The sequence below is a fragment of the Musca domestica genome, unplaced genomic scaffold, assembly GCF_030504385.1.
Source record: "Musca domestica strain aabys unplaced genomic scaffold, Musca_domestica.polishedcontigs.V.1.1 3, whole genome shotgun sequence".
In the NCBI taxonomy this organism is placed as follows: Eukaryota; Metazoa; Arthropoda; class Insecta; order Diptera; family Muscidae; genus Musca; species Musca domestica.
Genome location: NW_026712299.1, coordinates 12,198,794 through 12,214,978, shown reverse-complemented (window position 1 = coordinate 12,214,978; position 16,185 = coordinate 12,198,794). Strand labels below are relative to the sequence as shown.

Below are 16,185 nucleotides of genomic sequence, written 5' to 3'. Positions count from 1 at the left end.
CTTTGAAAAAAATTTGTATTCTAGAACTTAAAAAAAACTTTTTCTATAGAGAAATTTAGAAAGTGTTTCGAAACACCTTGGAAAGGACTTTGGTTAGTAGATCTTCCCTCTATAGAAGGCCTTTAAAAGGTCTTCATAGTCCTCTAAAAATTCTTATAAATCCTGGTTTTAACCTATGTTCGTCATTGTAAAATATACCTCAATATCCAAATTAATAACTCTGTAAGTCCGCCAAAAAAAAAAACTCTAAAACTTTTCGATCATTGCCAACTTGATCCTTGCAAAAATTATCTTTAAATAATTCCGGACTATTGCCAAGTTGATCTTTAAAACAAGTAAAAAAAACATTAAGTTCGGCCGGGCCAAACTTTTAATACCCTCCACCCTAGGGTAAAAGAACATTAGAAAATATGTGGCAAAAAACATTAAAATGCCGAATATCGGGAGGTACCGTTATATAGGGGCTACACCAACACGTGCACCTATAATTACAATGTTTCGCCACACAAGCTAGGACCCATTATGACCCACAAATACCAACTTTTACACAAATCAGTGAAAAAATGTGGCATAAATCATCAAAATACCGTATATCGGGAGGTACCGTTATATGGGGACTATACCAGAACGTGGACCTATACATGCAATGTTTTGCTACACGCTCAGGGACCCGTGTGACCTACAAATACCAATTTTCAGACAAATCCGTGAAAAATGTGGCATAAATCATCAAAATACCGAATATCGGTAGGTACCGTTATATGGGGGCTATACCAAAAAGTGGACCTAGGGACCCGTCATGACCTACAAATACCAATTTTCAGATAAATCCGTGAAAAAATGTGGCATAAATCATCAAAATACCGAATATCGGGAGGTACCGTTATATGGGGACTATACCAGAACGTGGACCGATATATCTCATTTTCAATACCAACCATCCTAGGGACAATACACACACTTGTGCCAAATTTCAAAGGTCTACGTCAAATAATGTGGGCTCTATCGTGATTTCAACAGACAGACAGACAGACAGACAGACAGACGGACAGACAGACAGACAGACGGACATCGCTAAATCGTCTTAGAATTTTATGCTGACTATGAATATATATACTTTATGGGGTCTACGACGAATATTTAGAGGTGTTACAAACGGAATGACAAAGTTAATATACCCTCCTACCCATGGTGGAGGGTATAAAAATAGTCTTTAAAAAAGTCTATTGACACGTTGATCCTTGAAAAAATTGTCTTTAAAAAGTTCTGGATTATTGCCAAGTTGATCCTTTAAACAAATTTTCTTAAAAAAAATCCACGCTGGTTGGTCTGTTGGTCCTTAAACAAACTTTTTTTAAAAAATCCACGTTTGTTGGTCTGTTGGGCCTAAAACAAATTTTCTTTAAAAAATCCACGTTTGTTGGTCTGTTGGGCCTAAAACAAATTTTCTTAAAAAAATCCACGCTTATTGGTCTGTTGGTTCTTGAAAAAATATTCTTTAAAAAATCCTCCCTTGTTGGTCTGTTGGTCCTTGAAAAAAATATTCTTTAAAAAATTTATGCTTATTGATCTGTAGGTTCTTGAGAAAATATTCTTTAAAGAAAACAGGCTTATTGATCTGTTGGTCCTTGAAAAAATATTCTTTAAAGAAAACAGGCTTATTGGTCTGTTGGTCCTTAAAAAATATTCTTTAAAAAAACAGGCTTATTGGCCTGTTGGTCCTTGAAAAAATATTCTTTAAAAAATCCACGCTTATTGGTCTGTTCGTCTTTGAAAAAATATTCTTTAAAAAATCCACGCATATTAGTCTGTTGGTCCTTGAAAAAATATTCTTTAAAAAATCCACGCATATTAGTCTGTTGGTCCTTGAAAAAATATTCTTTAAAAAATCCACGCATATTAGTCTGTTGGTCCTTGAAAAAATATTCTTTAAAAAATCCACGCATATTAGTCTGTTGGGCCTTGAAAAAATATTCTTTAAAAAATCCACGCATATTAGTCTGTTGGTCTTTGAAAAAAATATTCTTTGAAAATCCCCCTAGTTGGTCCTTGAAAAAATATTCTTTAAAAAATCCAAGCTTATTGTTCGTTGGTCCTTGAAAAAAATATTCTTTGAAAAATCCACAGATATTGATCTGCTGGTCCTTGAAAATAATGTTCTTGAAAAAATCCAATTGGACTGTTGGTCCTTGAAAAAATATTTTTAAAAAATCCCAGGTTAATTATCTCTTGGTCCTTTAAAAATATTTTCTTTAAAAATCCACGCTTATTGATCTGTTGGTCCTTTAAAAATTATTTTTTTTAATCCAGGCTTATTGGTCTGTTGGTCCTTGAAATAAATATTCTTTAAAAAGTCCAACAGACCAATGTTGGTCCTTGAAATAAATATTCTTTAAAAAGTCCACGTTTATTGGTTTGTTAGTCCTTGAAAAATATTCTTTAAAAAATCTAAAAAAAAATAATTTTCGTAGCACTGTGCTTTCTTGTCTGCCAGCTTAGAATTTCATATGACCGCAAAAAAAAAAAACAAGAGAGGCAACAAATTCCGAGCTATGGCAGTTACCTCGTTTTGCTTCGTTTAGTTTGCTCTAACAATCAGTTAACTCTTTTTGGCGTTTCAGAATTACTTTTAAGCCGTTGTTGTCGTCGTCATCATCATCCTCGTTGTTGGTGTTGTTGTGGTTGTTGCAATGTTGTTATGTTACTGTTACTGATTTTTCATCTTTCTCACTTAGGCGATTAGTTAAGCCTCCGAGTTACTGGCAAGGAAGTCAAATCAGCCAAGTTACCAGCCACCATCCAGCAGGGAAAATCAAATGCCACTGCGTATAAGAAAAGCATTGGCTGGGCGAGTGACTAAATGAAAGATGACAATGAATATGTGTGTGTGTTAGTGTCTGAGTGTGTGTGTGTGTGCATTGTGTACTGTCTTATCATCTCTTGAACTATGAATGTTTAATCATGCATCCATGTGGCGGATCCAAGTTTTTTGCATTGTTAAGGGTTTAGGTTTTGGTATCAGTTGAGATTTTCTGTTCTTTTGTTCTACGTATCGTATTGATGAGCTGGAGTGGTACCTTGAAGCGTAACCTAATAGAAATCAAATGTTTCCCATTCCTATTAAAGTAACGTAAAAGAAAAAAGTTATATTTTTAAATTTCAAGCAACAGACACCAGAACAAAGCATTGGGAAATTTGATCTCTCCCTCTCAAGAGATATGTACTTGGAAGCCATTGGAAAACTGTAAAACATTTTGTCCATGTTAACATTTAATTGAACATATGTTTATTAATTGATGTGATGTCGTCACCATCACCACTACCACCAATGCCGGCATTGTCATTGTCTTGGTCCACTGCCTTGGCTTTTCCACTGACATTTTGTGAGCGATTTCTGAAAGTATTTCCTCAAACAACAACAGTAGCCCGTAAATAGTTAACCGCAATAATATTGTGATCAGTGAACAATAACTGTATCATGTGGTTAGTTGGATATTGTCTGGCTTTTTCTTTGAGACAATAGCGAGAGGGGGACGATGTTTGGCATAAATGCCAATGAGCTTAACTGGCGATCATGATGACGACAATAGCGACAGCGACAACGACGATGATGATGAGGGAAACCTTATTGAGTTACCTGGTTGAGATTTAATGTTAGACAAATCATTGTCTGGCCGGCATTAAAAATATTTACTACCGTTATGGTGTGTGCTATAATCTGTTATTTGTTGTTGCTGTTGTTGTATATCCAATAGGTACCACTACATGGGGTCGACATAATATTAGGTACATATATAACCATTATTTTCATAAAAAATAATATTGTGGGTTTTTTGACGAACGCAACTGAGCTGGATAATCGTGGAGTTTTTAAAAAACAATTTTTCAAGGCCCATTAGACCAACAAGCGTGGATCTCTTAAAGATTATTTTTTCAAGGACCAACAGACGAATAAGCCTGGATTTTTTAAAGAATATATTTTTAAGGGCCAACAGATCAATAATCGTGGATTTTTTAAAGGTTATTTCTTCCAAGACCAACAGACCAATAAGCGAGGATTTTTTAAAGAATATTTTTTCACGGACCAACGAACCAATTAAAGAGGTTTTTTAAAGATTATTTTTCAAGGACCAACAGACCAATAAGCGTGGATTTTTTAAAGAATATTTTTTCAAGGACCAACAGACCAACAAACGTGGATTTTTAAAGAAAATTTTGTTCAAGGACCAACAGATAAATACGCGTGATTTTTTAAAGAAAATTTTATTCAAGGACCAACAGACCGATAAGCGTTGATTTTTCAAAGAATATTTTTTCAAGGACCAACAGACCAATAATCCGGAATTTTTCAAAGAATATTTTTTCAAGGACCAACAGACCACAAAACGTGGATTTTTTAAAGAATATTATTCCAAGGACCAACAGACCAATAAGCGTGGATTTCTTAAGGAATATTTTTTCAAGGACCAATAAGAGTGGATTTCTTAAGGAATATTTTTTCAAGGACTAACAGACCAATAAGCGTGGATTTCTTAAGGAATATTTTTTCAAGGACTAACAGACCAATAAGCGTGGATTTCTTAAGGAATAGTTTTTCAAGGACCAACAAGTCTAGATTTTTTAAAGAATATTTTTTCAAGGACCAACAAACCAATAAGCCTGGATTTTTTAAAGAATATTTTTTCAAGGACTAACAGACCAATAAGCGTGGATTTTTTAAAGAATGTTTTTTCAAGGACAAACAAAGCTATAATCGTGGAGTTTTTAAAGAATTTCAGAGGAACGTTGGTCGCCGATAGAATATTTTTTTGGAGGAACAACAGGGCTATAAGCATGGATTTTAAAGTTTATTTTTTAAGACCTACAGAGCAAGGACAATTAGACCTATTAGAGATCGCGTAGATCTCTAAGAGTGTATTGTAGGCTGAGTTGCCATTGTGGATTTATTTTGAAACTATTCTTTAAGGTCCATCAGGGCTATATCGCATTTTTTTTATTTTCAGCCATGTGGCTACAGAGGGTGTTTTTCATTTGATACGGTCAAAACATGCCTCATTGAAATAAGGATTCTACACACCTCTATATCCCAATACCAGATACCAACAGAGACTTTAATATCAAATTTAAGGATTATAGCCATATCCCTTCACCAAGTACCATTGGGTACATTTCGTTCAATAATAGGAGGCGTTTCCCAAACCACCGCCAAATCTCAACCGCAGGTAAGTTATTTAAATATCAAATTTCAGAATTTTATCTTTATCTCTTCACTCAATACCAATTCGTACAATTGTAGTACACATTTCCGAAACCACCTCCATTTCACCAGGCTACACATGAACAGCGATCCAAATATTTAATTTTAGATTTCAAGCACTATTTCTACACCCAATACCAAATTGTTCCAATTTTAGCACTATTTAGTACCTTTCGTTCACCTGTATTACACATTTCCAAAACTACAACGTTACCACAAACCTAGCACCAACAGGGACCCCGATACCCATATGGTCGACCCCACTGACTATGTTTAGCACCATTTCCCTTTTCATACATTAATTTCTTGTTTTTTGTTTCGTCTGTGTTCAATTTTTTCATGTGTTGAATAATTTCCAACCTATTGCCAATATTTTAAGGTTTTATATTTGGCTTTTGTTCAGCTACATCACCCAGCTGAAAGCTGTGAGTGGGTAGTCAAAGTCAAATATCTTAACGGCATTACAATGTTGCACTGCGCTTCAGATAAGATTGGAAAGTGCAAGGAGTTTTGCCTAGTAGACTCTGACATCGGCTGGTGAGTCTGTCACGCATACGATTGAAAGCGCCTCTTTGGGTATCAGACAAAAAAAAAAAAAAAAAAAACTAGAGTAGCAACAACAATAAACCTCAGCTAATGTGTCCATGTTTATAGCGAAAGAAAACTTAAGACACAAACATTGTATGGTTTTTCGATTGAATTATGGTCTTGAAATGAATTTATTATCGCCAGCAAGTAGTGGTGGTAGTCAGCAAAAAAGGGTTCCTATGTGGTCGGTGTGTTTTGGGTTTTATTTTAGGGTGACGAGTGTGTGTTACGGACGGGGAGGACGAGGTTTTCATTAACATATGGATATAGGGAATGAAATATTTTTTTTTATTAATAAAAGGAACAAAAAGACCCCTTTTTTGACTCGCTAAAGGGTTAAAAACTAAAGTAATCCGAATTTTTTTGTCTGCCGAAAACACTATATGTATATTTGAACGGATTCTTGAGAATCCTTACCCAAGATTTTCAAAATTCTTGATGTTTTTGGAAATTGTCTCTATTTAGGTTATTTTGAGATGTAAACTTTTAAAATGCCTATGTACGTTTCTCCTATTATAAGCTCTATCTTCTACATTTTTCCAGTAATTATTGAAAAATTTGAAATTTAAAATTTAAAAACTAGGGAAATAACTGACTGAATGAGAATCAACGCCAAGATGAATAGGCTCAAGCTAGAATCTGAAATTTTTACACGAGGGTCAGTCTTAATGAGTAGCCGTGCGTTAAGGATGGGCTTTTTTGAAACCCGAACTAAATGGGTACGAAAAGTACTACAAATTTAATACATGCGCAAACGGAATTGCCTAGACTTTGGAAATTTGGATCGAGACTCGCTGTTGGGGTGCAGGATAGATGTACCAAAGGGTTTTTGGAAATTCGATTTTTTGGGCTACGAAAAGTTCAAAAATTATACTTAACCTCTTACATGGTACGATATGGTATTATGTGAACTAGAAACTTAAAATTTGGTATGAGAATTAAGGTTGTGCGAACTGTACTAAATGGTACTAAACTTGGAACAGTTTTGGTTTAGAGTGAACTAAAGAAAATCGAATTTTAAAATTTTATATTGGGGTCCCAGTTTGTGGTAGGTATGTTATGAACAGGTGGTTTTGCAAATGTGTAATACAAGTGCACGAAAAGTATTAAGTTGTACTATATTTGGTATAATTTGGTGGATGATGGAGAGATGGAGATGGATGGAGAGATGATGGATGATGGAGAGATAGAGCTTGAAATCTGAAAATTGGTAGCATATGAAGGTTATTTCGGAAATGTGTATAATTTTACGGAAAGTACGGCATAGTACCATGTTTGGAATTGGTTACAGGGATAGAGATAAAATCCTGAAATTTCATATTTGGATTACTGACGATATCTGTGTTTGAGATTTGGCGGTGGTTTGTAAATGCATCTTTATTTGTACGAAAAGTAATAAACGGTACTTAATTTCGTATTAAGTGAATGTATGGAGCTGAAATCCTGAAATTTTATATACATCTCACTTTTGGTGCCTGTGGTTAAGATATGGGGGTGGTTTTAGAAATGTGTACTACGATTGTACGAAATCTACCAAATAAAACTACATTTGGTATTGGCAAGAGGGATAAGACTGGATTCCTGAAATTTAATATTGAGGTCTTTGTCTCTATTGATATCTGAAATTAAGATACGGAGGTGGTTTTATATATGCGTACTATAATTGTACGAAAAGTACTAAATAGAACTACATTTGGTATTGGGTGAAGGATTAAGGCTGACATCCTGAAATTTGATATGGATGTCAACGTTGGTGGTTGTTGTTGAGAGAAGAAGCTGGTTTTAAATATGAGTACTATAATTGTACGAATAGTACTAAATTTGGTATTGGGTGAAGGGGACAGAGATAAAATTCTGAAATTTGATTTTGAGGCCTCTGTCGATATCTGGCATTGATATGTGGAGATGGTTTTGGAATGCGTACTATGAATATTCGAAAAGTACTAAATGGTACTTAATAGAGAATTGGTTGAAGGAATATAGTCTAAATTCCAAAATTTGATATTGAGGTTTCTGTTGGTATCTGAGGTTGAGATATGGAGGTGGTATCGGAAATGTGTGCTATTTTGGTACGAAAAGTACTAAATAGTACTAAATTTGGTATTGTGTGAAGGGATGGAGCTGAAATCCTGAAATTGATTATGGATATCTCAGTTGGTGGGTGTGGTAGAGAGAAGCAGCTTATTTTGGATATGCGTACTATAATTGTACTAAATAGGTCTAAATTTTTGTAATGTGGAAATTTAAGAACTAAGATCCGGAAATTTGTTATTAATATCACTCTTGGTTGAGGTTGAGATATGAAGGTGGTTTGGAATTATGTGCGAAAGTACTAGATGTGTACGAAAAGTACTAAATAGAACTAAATTTAGTGTTGGGTGAAGGGATGAAGCTGAAATCCATGAATTTAATATGGATGTCACAGTTGGCGAGTGTGGTAGAGAGAAGGAGCTAATTTTGGATATGCGTACTATAATTGTACTAAATAGTACTAAATTTGGTAGTGTCGAAATTTAAGAACTAAAATCCGGAAATTTATTATTGCGGTCATTGTTGGTATCTGAGGTAGAGATATGAAGCTGGTTTTGGAAATGTGTGCGAAAGTACTAAATGTATACGAAAAGAACTAAATATAACTAAATTTAGTGTTGGGTGAAGGGATGGAGCTGAAATCCTGAAATTTAATATGAATATCACAGTTGGTGGGGGTTGTAGAAAGAAAAAGCTTATTTTGGATATGCGTACCATAGTTATACTAAATAGTACTAAATTTTTGTGATGTGGAAATTTAAGGACTAAAATCCGGAAATTTTTATTAATATCACTGTTGGTTGAGGTTGAGAATTGAAGGTGGTTTGAAAATGTGTGCAAAAGTACTAAATGTGTACGAAAAGTATTAAATTTAGTATTGGATGAAATCCTGAAATTTAATATGGATGTCAATTTTGGTGAGTGTGTTAGGCAGAAAAAAAAACTTATTTTGGATATGCGTGCTATACTTGTACTAAATTGAACTTTATTTGTCAATGGAAGAAATAACAGCGCAGAATTTATATTAAGGTTACTGTTGGTATCTGAGGTTGAGATATGAAGGTGGTTATGGAAATGTGTACCAAAATTGTACAAAAAGTACAGGATACTACTATGTTTGATACAATTTGGTATTAAGTGAAGGAATGGAGCTGGAATCCTTAAATTTGAGAGAGAGAGATCTTGCTTTGGATATGCGCACTAAATTTTGTAATGGAGGAAATTATAGAGACGAAATCTTGTAAGATATGGAGATCACTGTTGGTTTTTAGGATTTCGATGTGGCGGTGGCCATTTTTTATTATAAAAGGACTTTGAAATATTTTTTTCCAGAGAAATTCGATGTGGAACCATTAACAAGGGTTGAAGTAATATTCTCTTCTGTAAACATCAAAAAGGAATATTTTTTTGATTATCCTTTTTGACAAAGAAAAAACTTGAATATCATAACTAGTGTAGCTGAAAAGTAAGGGCGATGTCTGAAGTTTTTTGGAAATTTTGTCATAGAAATAATATACACATGGTGTAAGTAGCACTGGCTAGTTATCAATATTATTATTACTACAGTTCAACATTATATTTATATGCAAAGTTCCTCATTAATATATTTATCATGGATCTATTTTGTAATATACCAAATCTCCCCAAAATTCTTAGAAAAGTCACAAATTCCATTGAAAAAAGAAAGAAACAAGCTCTAGCCTCCGGCTTGGAACATACGGAAAAACCCCATCTTAAATCATGTTTCTTCAGTTTATCATCAAATTGGGGTGTTGCCTATCAAAAATGCTTTAAAGTTGTCAATATTTCCGAGTGACCCCACCACATTCTTTTTGGCAAAAAATGCATATTTGCAATCCAAAGGGGGGAAATTACCACCAGCACCAACACATCGACATTAGCATTTCACATACGAAGAGGAGGAAAAAAAAAGAACATCGCTCATCCTATCTTAACATATGAATCTGCCCGGTTTGCATGGAACTTGACTTTGTGTCTTTTGTGACTTTAATATTTAGCATGCAGCGATTGTGGACGTCGTCTCCTTGGCCGCCTTTGGTGAGTATGAGTGTGTGTGTGTATGTGTGTGCCCTTAAACTAAAATACATTTTGATAATTACTGTAATTTGTTAAGAGCTGTTGGTTCGTTCTTCATGTGATTTTGCGTTTGCTTTACTGGTTGAGTGCAGGCAAATAATGCTGCCATTTGAGTTTGAGCAAGTGCAGGCAAGGCAAGTCGACATAGCAACATCAGAGGCAGCTATGCCACAACCACATCATCAGCACCAGCAGCAGCAACAGAATCATCTCCATCAGTAATAATGCTGTTTTGAGGGAATTTTTGCTGACGCTGCTGCTGTTTCTGCTGATGCATTCGGTAGTTTATGATTATTTTAAAGTGTAAGTTTGACAAATATGCTATGGCCCAAAAGAATTCTCTTCCTTTATGGTTGCCCACCTCTCCCTCACCAGCCTCACTCACCAGCATCATTGCACGTTCTGCAGTTGTTCTACCAGGCTACTAGCTTGATGCTGAATGCATGTGTGTGTGTGACTGCAGTATAATTTATTGTTTTACATAAACCTGGTGGCATATTATGTGCGACTGATGATCGTTATTTTACTTCTTTGAATCTTCAGATTTTTTTTTGGTTGCCTTCTTTACTTAGCCACATTGCTGGTTTTAGCCATAACGGTAATATGCATATGTTACTTATGAATCCATAATAAAGCAACAAAAACAATTGCCATTGTTATATGATGGTGGAAAATTAATTTGTGCTTTCTGTTTCGCAGATAAATTCAGTGGAAATTAATGAATCTTCACAGTAGTAGGCACATATGGACATTTGTTAAATATTCTTAGAGTTACAGAAGACCTCCAGCCCTTCTATTGACCATAGAAGACCTCCAGCCCTTCTATTGTACATAGAAGACCTCCAGCCCTTCTATTGTACATAGAAGACCTCCAGCCCTTCTATTGTACATAGAAGACCTCCAGCCCTTCTATTGTACATAGAAGACTTCCAGCTCTTCTATGGGCAATAGAAGACCTCCAGCTCTTCTATGGGCAATAGAAGACCTCCAGCTCCTCTATGGGCAATAGAAGACCTCCAGCTCTTCTATGGGCGATAGAAGACCTCCAGCTCTTCTATGGGCGATAGAAGACCTCCAGCTCTTCTATGGGCGATAGAAGACCTCCAGCTCTTCTATGGGCGATAGAAGACCTCCAGCTCAGCTCTTCTATGGGCGATAGAAGACCTCCAGCTCTTCTATGGGCGATAGAAGACCTCCAGCTCTTCTATGGGCGATAGAAGACCTCCAGCTCTTCTATGGGCGATAGAAGACCTCCAGCTCTTCTATGGGCGATAGAAGACCTCCAGCTCTTCTATGGGCGATAGAAGACCTCCAGCTCTTCTATGGGCGATAGAAGACCTCCAGCTCTTCTATGGGCGATAGAAGACCTCCAGCTCTTCTATGGGCGATAGAAGACCTCCAGCTCTTCTATGGGCGATAGAAGACCTACAGCTCTTCTATGGGCGATAGAAGACCTCCAGCTCTTCTATGGGCGATAGAAGACCTCCAGCTCTTCTATGGGCGATAGAAGACCTCCAGCTCTTCTATGGGCGATAGAAGACCTCCAGCTCTTCTATGGGCGATAGAAGACCTCCAGCTCTTCTATGGGCGATAGAAGACCTCCAGCTCTTCTATGGGCGATAGAAGACCTCCAGCTCTTCTATGGGCGATAGAAGACCTCCAGCTCTTCTATGGGCGATAGAAGACTTCCAGCTCTTCTATGGGCGATAGAAGACGTTAAGCTCTTCTATAGGCAATAGAAGAAGTTAAGCTCTTCTATAGCTAATAGAAGACCTCCTGCTCTTCTATAGACCATAGAAGACCTCCTGCTCTTCTATAGAACATAGAAGACCTCCAGCTCTTCTATAGACCATAGAAGACCTCCAGCTCTTCTATAGACCATAGAAGACCTCCAGCTCTTCTATAGACCATAGAAGACCTCCAGCTCTTCTATAGACCATAGAAGACCTCCAGCTCTTCTATAGACCATAGAAGACCTCCAGCTCTTCTATAGACCATAGAAGACCTCCAGCTCTTCTATAGACCATAGAAGACCTCCAGCTCTTCTATAGACCATAGAAGACCTCCAGCTCTTCTATAGACCATAGAAGACCTCCAGCTCTTCTATAGACCATAGAAGACCTCCAGCTCTTCTATAGACCATAGAAGACCTCCAGCTCTTCTATAGACCATAGAAGACCTCCAGCTCTTCTATAGACCATAGAAGACCTCCAGCTCTTCTATAGACCATAGAAGACCTCCAGCTCTTCTATAGACCATAGAAGACCTCCAGCTCTTCTATAGACCATAGAAGACCTCCAGCTCTTCTATAGACCATAGAAGACCTCCAGCTCTTCTATAGACCATAGAAGACCTCCAGCTCTTCTATAGACCATAGAAGACCTCCAGCTCTTCTATAGACCATAGAAGACCTCCAGCTCTTCTATAGACCATAGAAGACCTCCTGCTCTTCTATAGACCATAGAAGACCTCCTGCTCTTCTATGGACCATAGAAGACCTCCAGCTCTTCTATAGACCATAGAAGACCTCCTGCTCTTCTATAGACCATAGAAGACCTCCAGCTCTTCTATAGACCATAGAAGACCTCCAGCTCTTCTATGGGCAATAGAAGACCTCCAGCTCTTCTATGGGCAATAGAAGACCTCCAGCTCTTCTATGGGCAATAGAAGACCTCCAGCTCTTCTATGGGCAATAGAAGACCTCCAGCTCTTCTATGGGCAATAGAAGACCTCCAGCTCTTCTATGGGCAATAGAAGACCTCCAGCTCTTCTATGGGCAATAGAAGACCTCCAGCTCTTCTATGGGCAATAGAAGACCTCCAGCTTTTCTATGGACTATAGAAGACCTCCAGCTCTTCTATGGGCAATAGAAGACCTCCAGCTCTTCTATGGGCAATAGAAGACCTCCAGCTCTTCTATGGGCAATAGAAGACCTCCAGTTCTTCTATGGGCAATAGAAGACCTCCAGCTCTTCCATTGACCATAGAATACATCCAGCTCTTCTATAGACCATAGAAGACCTCCAGCTCTTCTAAAGACCATAGAAGACCTCCGGCTCTTCTATAGACCATAGAAGACCTCCAGCTCTTCTATAGACCGTAGAAGACCTCCAGCTCTTCTATAGACCGTAGAAGACCTCCAGCTCTTCTACTGACCATAGAAGACCTCCAGCTCTTCTATGGGCAATAGAAGACCTCCAGGTCTCCTATTGGCCATAGAAACCATCCAGCTCTTCTATGGGCAATAGGAGACCTCCAGCTCTTCTATGTGCAATAGAAGACCTCCAGCTCTTCTATGGGCAATAGAAGACCTCCAGCTCTTCTATAGACCATAGAAGACCTCCAGCTCTTCTATCCACCATAGAACCCCTCCAGCTCTTCTACAAGACCTTAGGTTCTTTTATCGATCATAGAAGTCATCATGGTCCATAGAAGACCTCATGGTCTTCTGTAGATCATGGAATTCTATAGAAAATTTCTTTGTCATTAACCAGGAAGCACTTTTGTTTGCATCACTCCAGATAACTTCTGCAGAAGCATTTAGAAAGATTTGCGAATCGTTAACCTCATATAATTACGGGCCTTATCTTGTCCTTCGTAGACATATGTACGTATGTGTGCATACCAAATTAGCCTGCTGGTCACTGGTTGCTGACTCGCTGTACATCGATTATTATAATCTTTAAAACATATTTCAAAATAATATCGATATCGATCATTACTATAAGCAAAATGTGTAACGATGTAGAATTTTATGGACGTTTTTAGTTTGTTCCTTTTTTCCTGATCTTAAAACGATGCAGCCAGTAACTACACAAAATATTTAGCCTTTAAGCAAAATAAAATTCTTTCAGTGAAATGATTGTAATCAACAACAACATCGTCACAAAAATAAGGGAGAGAATGGCAAAAAAAAAGAGCTAAAACGGCAGTAGGAAAAATCATCCTCATCATCAATGCAGTGAAGTTGCTGCCGAGGCTCATTTAAATATTACAGCGATTTTGCCTGAATTATGATTTTGCTTTGTGGTGTTTTTTTTTTTTTTTTGCATATTTCCCCCGTCCATTACAAGCTCGAGATGGCCTTAATGGCTGAACACTTGTTTGGCCAAAGATTATAATCAATATAGCTTCGAAATATTACAACTTTGTATACATATGAACAGTAGGAAAATGAAAAAAAAAAATATGCAACTCACCAGTATCCATGGCAACCAGCGTCAGGGTATATTCCGCCTTGGCCTCACGATCCAATGAACGCAGCAGCGATATTTCACCCGTCGAAGCATTTATGCGAAACAGATCCGTATCACCTTCTTTGAGAAAATAGCGAACCAATGAATTAAACGGTGGCGTATCCGCATCATAGGCCTGGACACTGAGGACATAGCCGCCATTGGGTGGCACAACATTTTCCATGACATATGCCACATAGGGTGAGTCCAAAAATGTCGGTGGATTGTCATTGATGTCCGTGATCACAATGACCATTTCGGCCAAATCATAACGATTCTCAAATAAATGTGTCAGCTTTTGGCGACCTTTTTCATTTTCATAGGCCAAACCTAAATCCGCGGCGGAATCTTCAGCCTTAACGGAAAGGACATAGCGTGACTTCCTTTCATAGTTGAGATTTTTCGATACTCTCACTATTCCCGAATCTTCGCTAATCATAAAATCACGATTCTCATCACCAGCCACAATGGAATAACGCACACGGCCATTGGCTCCATCATCAATATCTGTGGCAGATACCTGTAGGACCATGGCACCAATGCTGGCATTCTCCGCCACTGAGGCTGTATATTGTTTCGGATCGAATATCGGAGCATTATCATTCTCGTCCAGTACTCGCACATACAGCTGACTTTGAGTCATTTTCGGCGGTTCTCCACGATCACGTGCTGTAATATTTAGTAGGTAGGAGGTTTGGGTTTCACGATCCAATTTACCAGAGACTCGTAGTAGACCATCCACGGGACCCAGGCTAAAGGGCACGTGGCTCTCACCACTACCACTGCCGTCCAGTGAATATTCGATATAACCATTTTTGCCTTCATCACGATCGACAGCCTTCACCACCATTACTACCGTGTTGAGGGGAATGTTTTCCAGGATTTCTGTATAATTGGAGCTAACAAAGATCGGGGCTTCATCGTTGACATCTTTTAGGATAATTGTGACCTAGGGAGGGAATAAAAACCATTGATTGACACGTTATAAATAAAAATGATTGAGAGAATAAAAAAATAATTATGAACAAAAATAACAACAAAGCAGCTAAGTTCGGCCGGGTCGAATTTTTAATACCCTCCACCATTTGAAAGGAACTTGAAATTTTTCAAAAAAAATCCGAAAACTAACACTTATATTAAAACCATTATATGGGGCTATACGAAGACGTGGACATGCATACGAAATTATTTGCCATAGGTTGTAGTACCATTGAGATCTTCCACTACGAAATTTAAAACGATTCCGGTGAATAATGTTGCTGAAATCATCAAAATACCGAATATCGGGAGCTGCATAAATATGAAATTTAAAATAATTCCGGTAAATAATGTCGCTAAAATCATGAAAACGTCGAATATCGGGAGGTACTGTTATATGGGCGCCATACGAAAACGTGGACCGATATGGCCTATTTATTTTACCTGTCTATTGGTGAACAATTATGAATATTTCGAAGAGTTACAAAAGGAATAACAAAGTTAATATACTCTCCATAGAAAGGTGGAGGGTATAAAAAGACAGGAGTAAATAACACTGCTCAACATAAAAAAAATAATTAATTACAGGAAAAATACAGCAGATTATGAAATAAGAGCTAACAAGTAAAAAACAGGTAAGCTAAGCTAAGTTGGAAGGAATTAAAAAAATTAATTTTTTTTCGAAAAATTCCGGGTAAATATAAACGGTTATATGGGGGGACATACGAAGACGAGGACCTGCATAAGTATTTTTTTTTTGTCATTGGCTGTAGTACCGATTCTGAACATCAAATACGAAATTTGAAACAATTCCGGTGAATATTGTCTTGTCTAAAATCATCAAAATCGAATATCGGGAGGTACCGTTATATGGGGACTATACGAAATCGTGGACCTGCATTTATTACAAATAAAGCGAGATTAGAATAGAAAAACAGTCGGACGTACATTGCTAAATCAACCTTGGTTTTTGCTGCCAAACTAAAAGTGGCTATCGGTA

At 37.3% G+C, this 16,185-nt stretch overlaps 1 protein-coding gene across 1 annotated transcript in view; it reads right to left on the bottom strand.

Annotated features, from left to right (window-relative positions):
* LOC101891451 (cadherin-related tumor suppressor) overlaps positions 1 to 16,185 on the bottom strand; it is a 626,314-nt gene that overhangs the window by 43,633 nt on the left and 566,496 nt on the right. Inside the window, exon 8 of the mRNA XM_059124554.1 lies at positions 14,172 to 15,156. Coding sequence (XP_058980537.1) covers positions 14,172 to 15,156 — 985 coding nt within the window. The remainder of the gene's footprint in view (positions 1 to 14,171; positions 15,157 to 16,185) is intronic.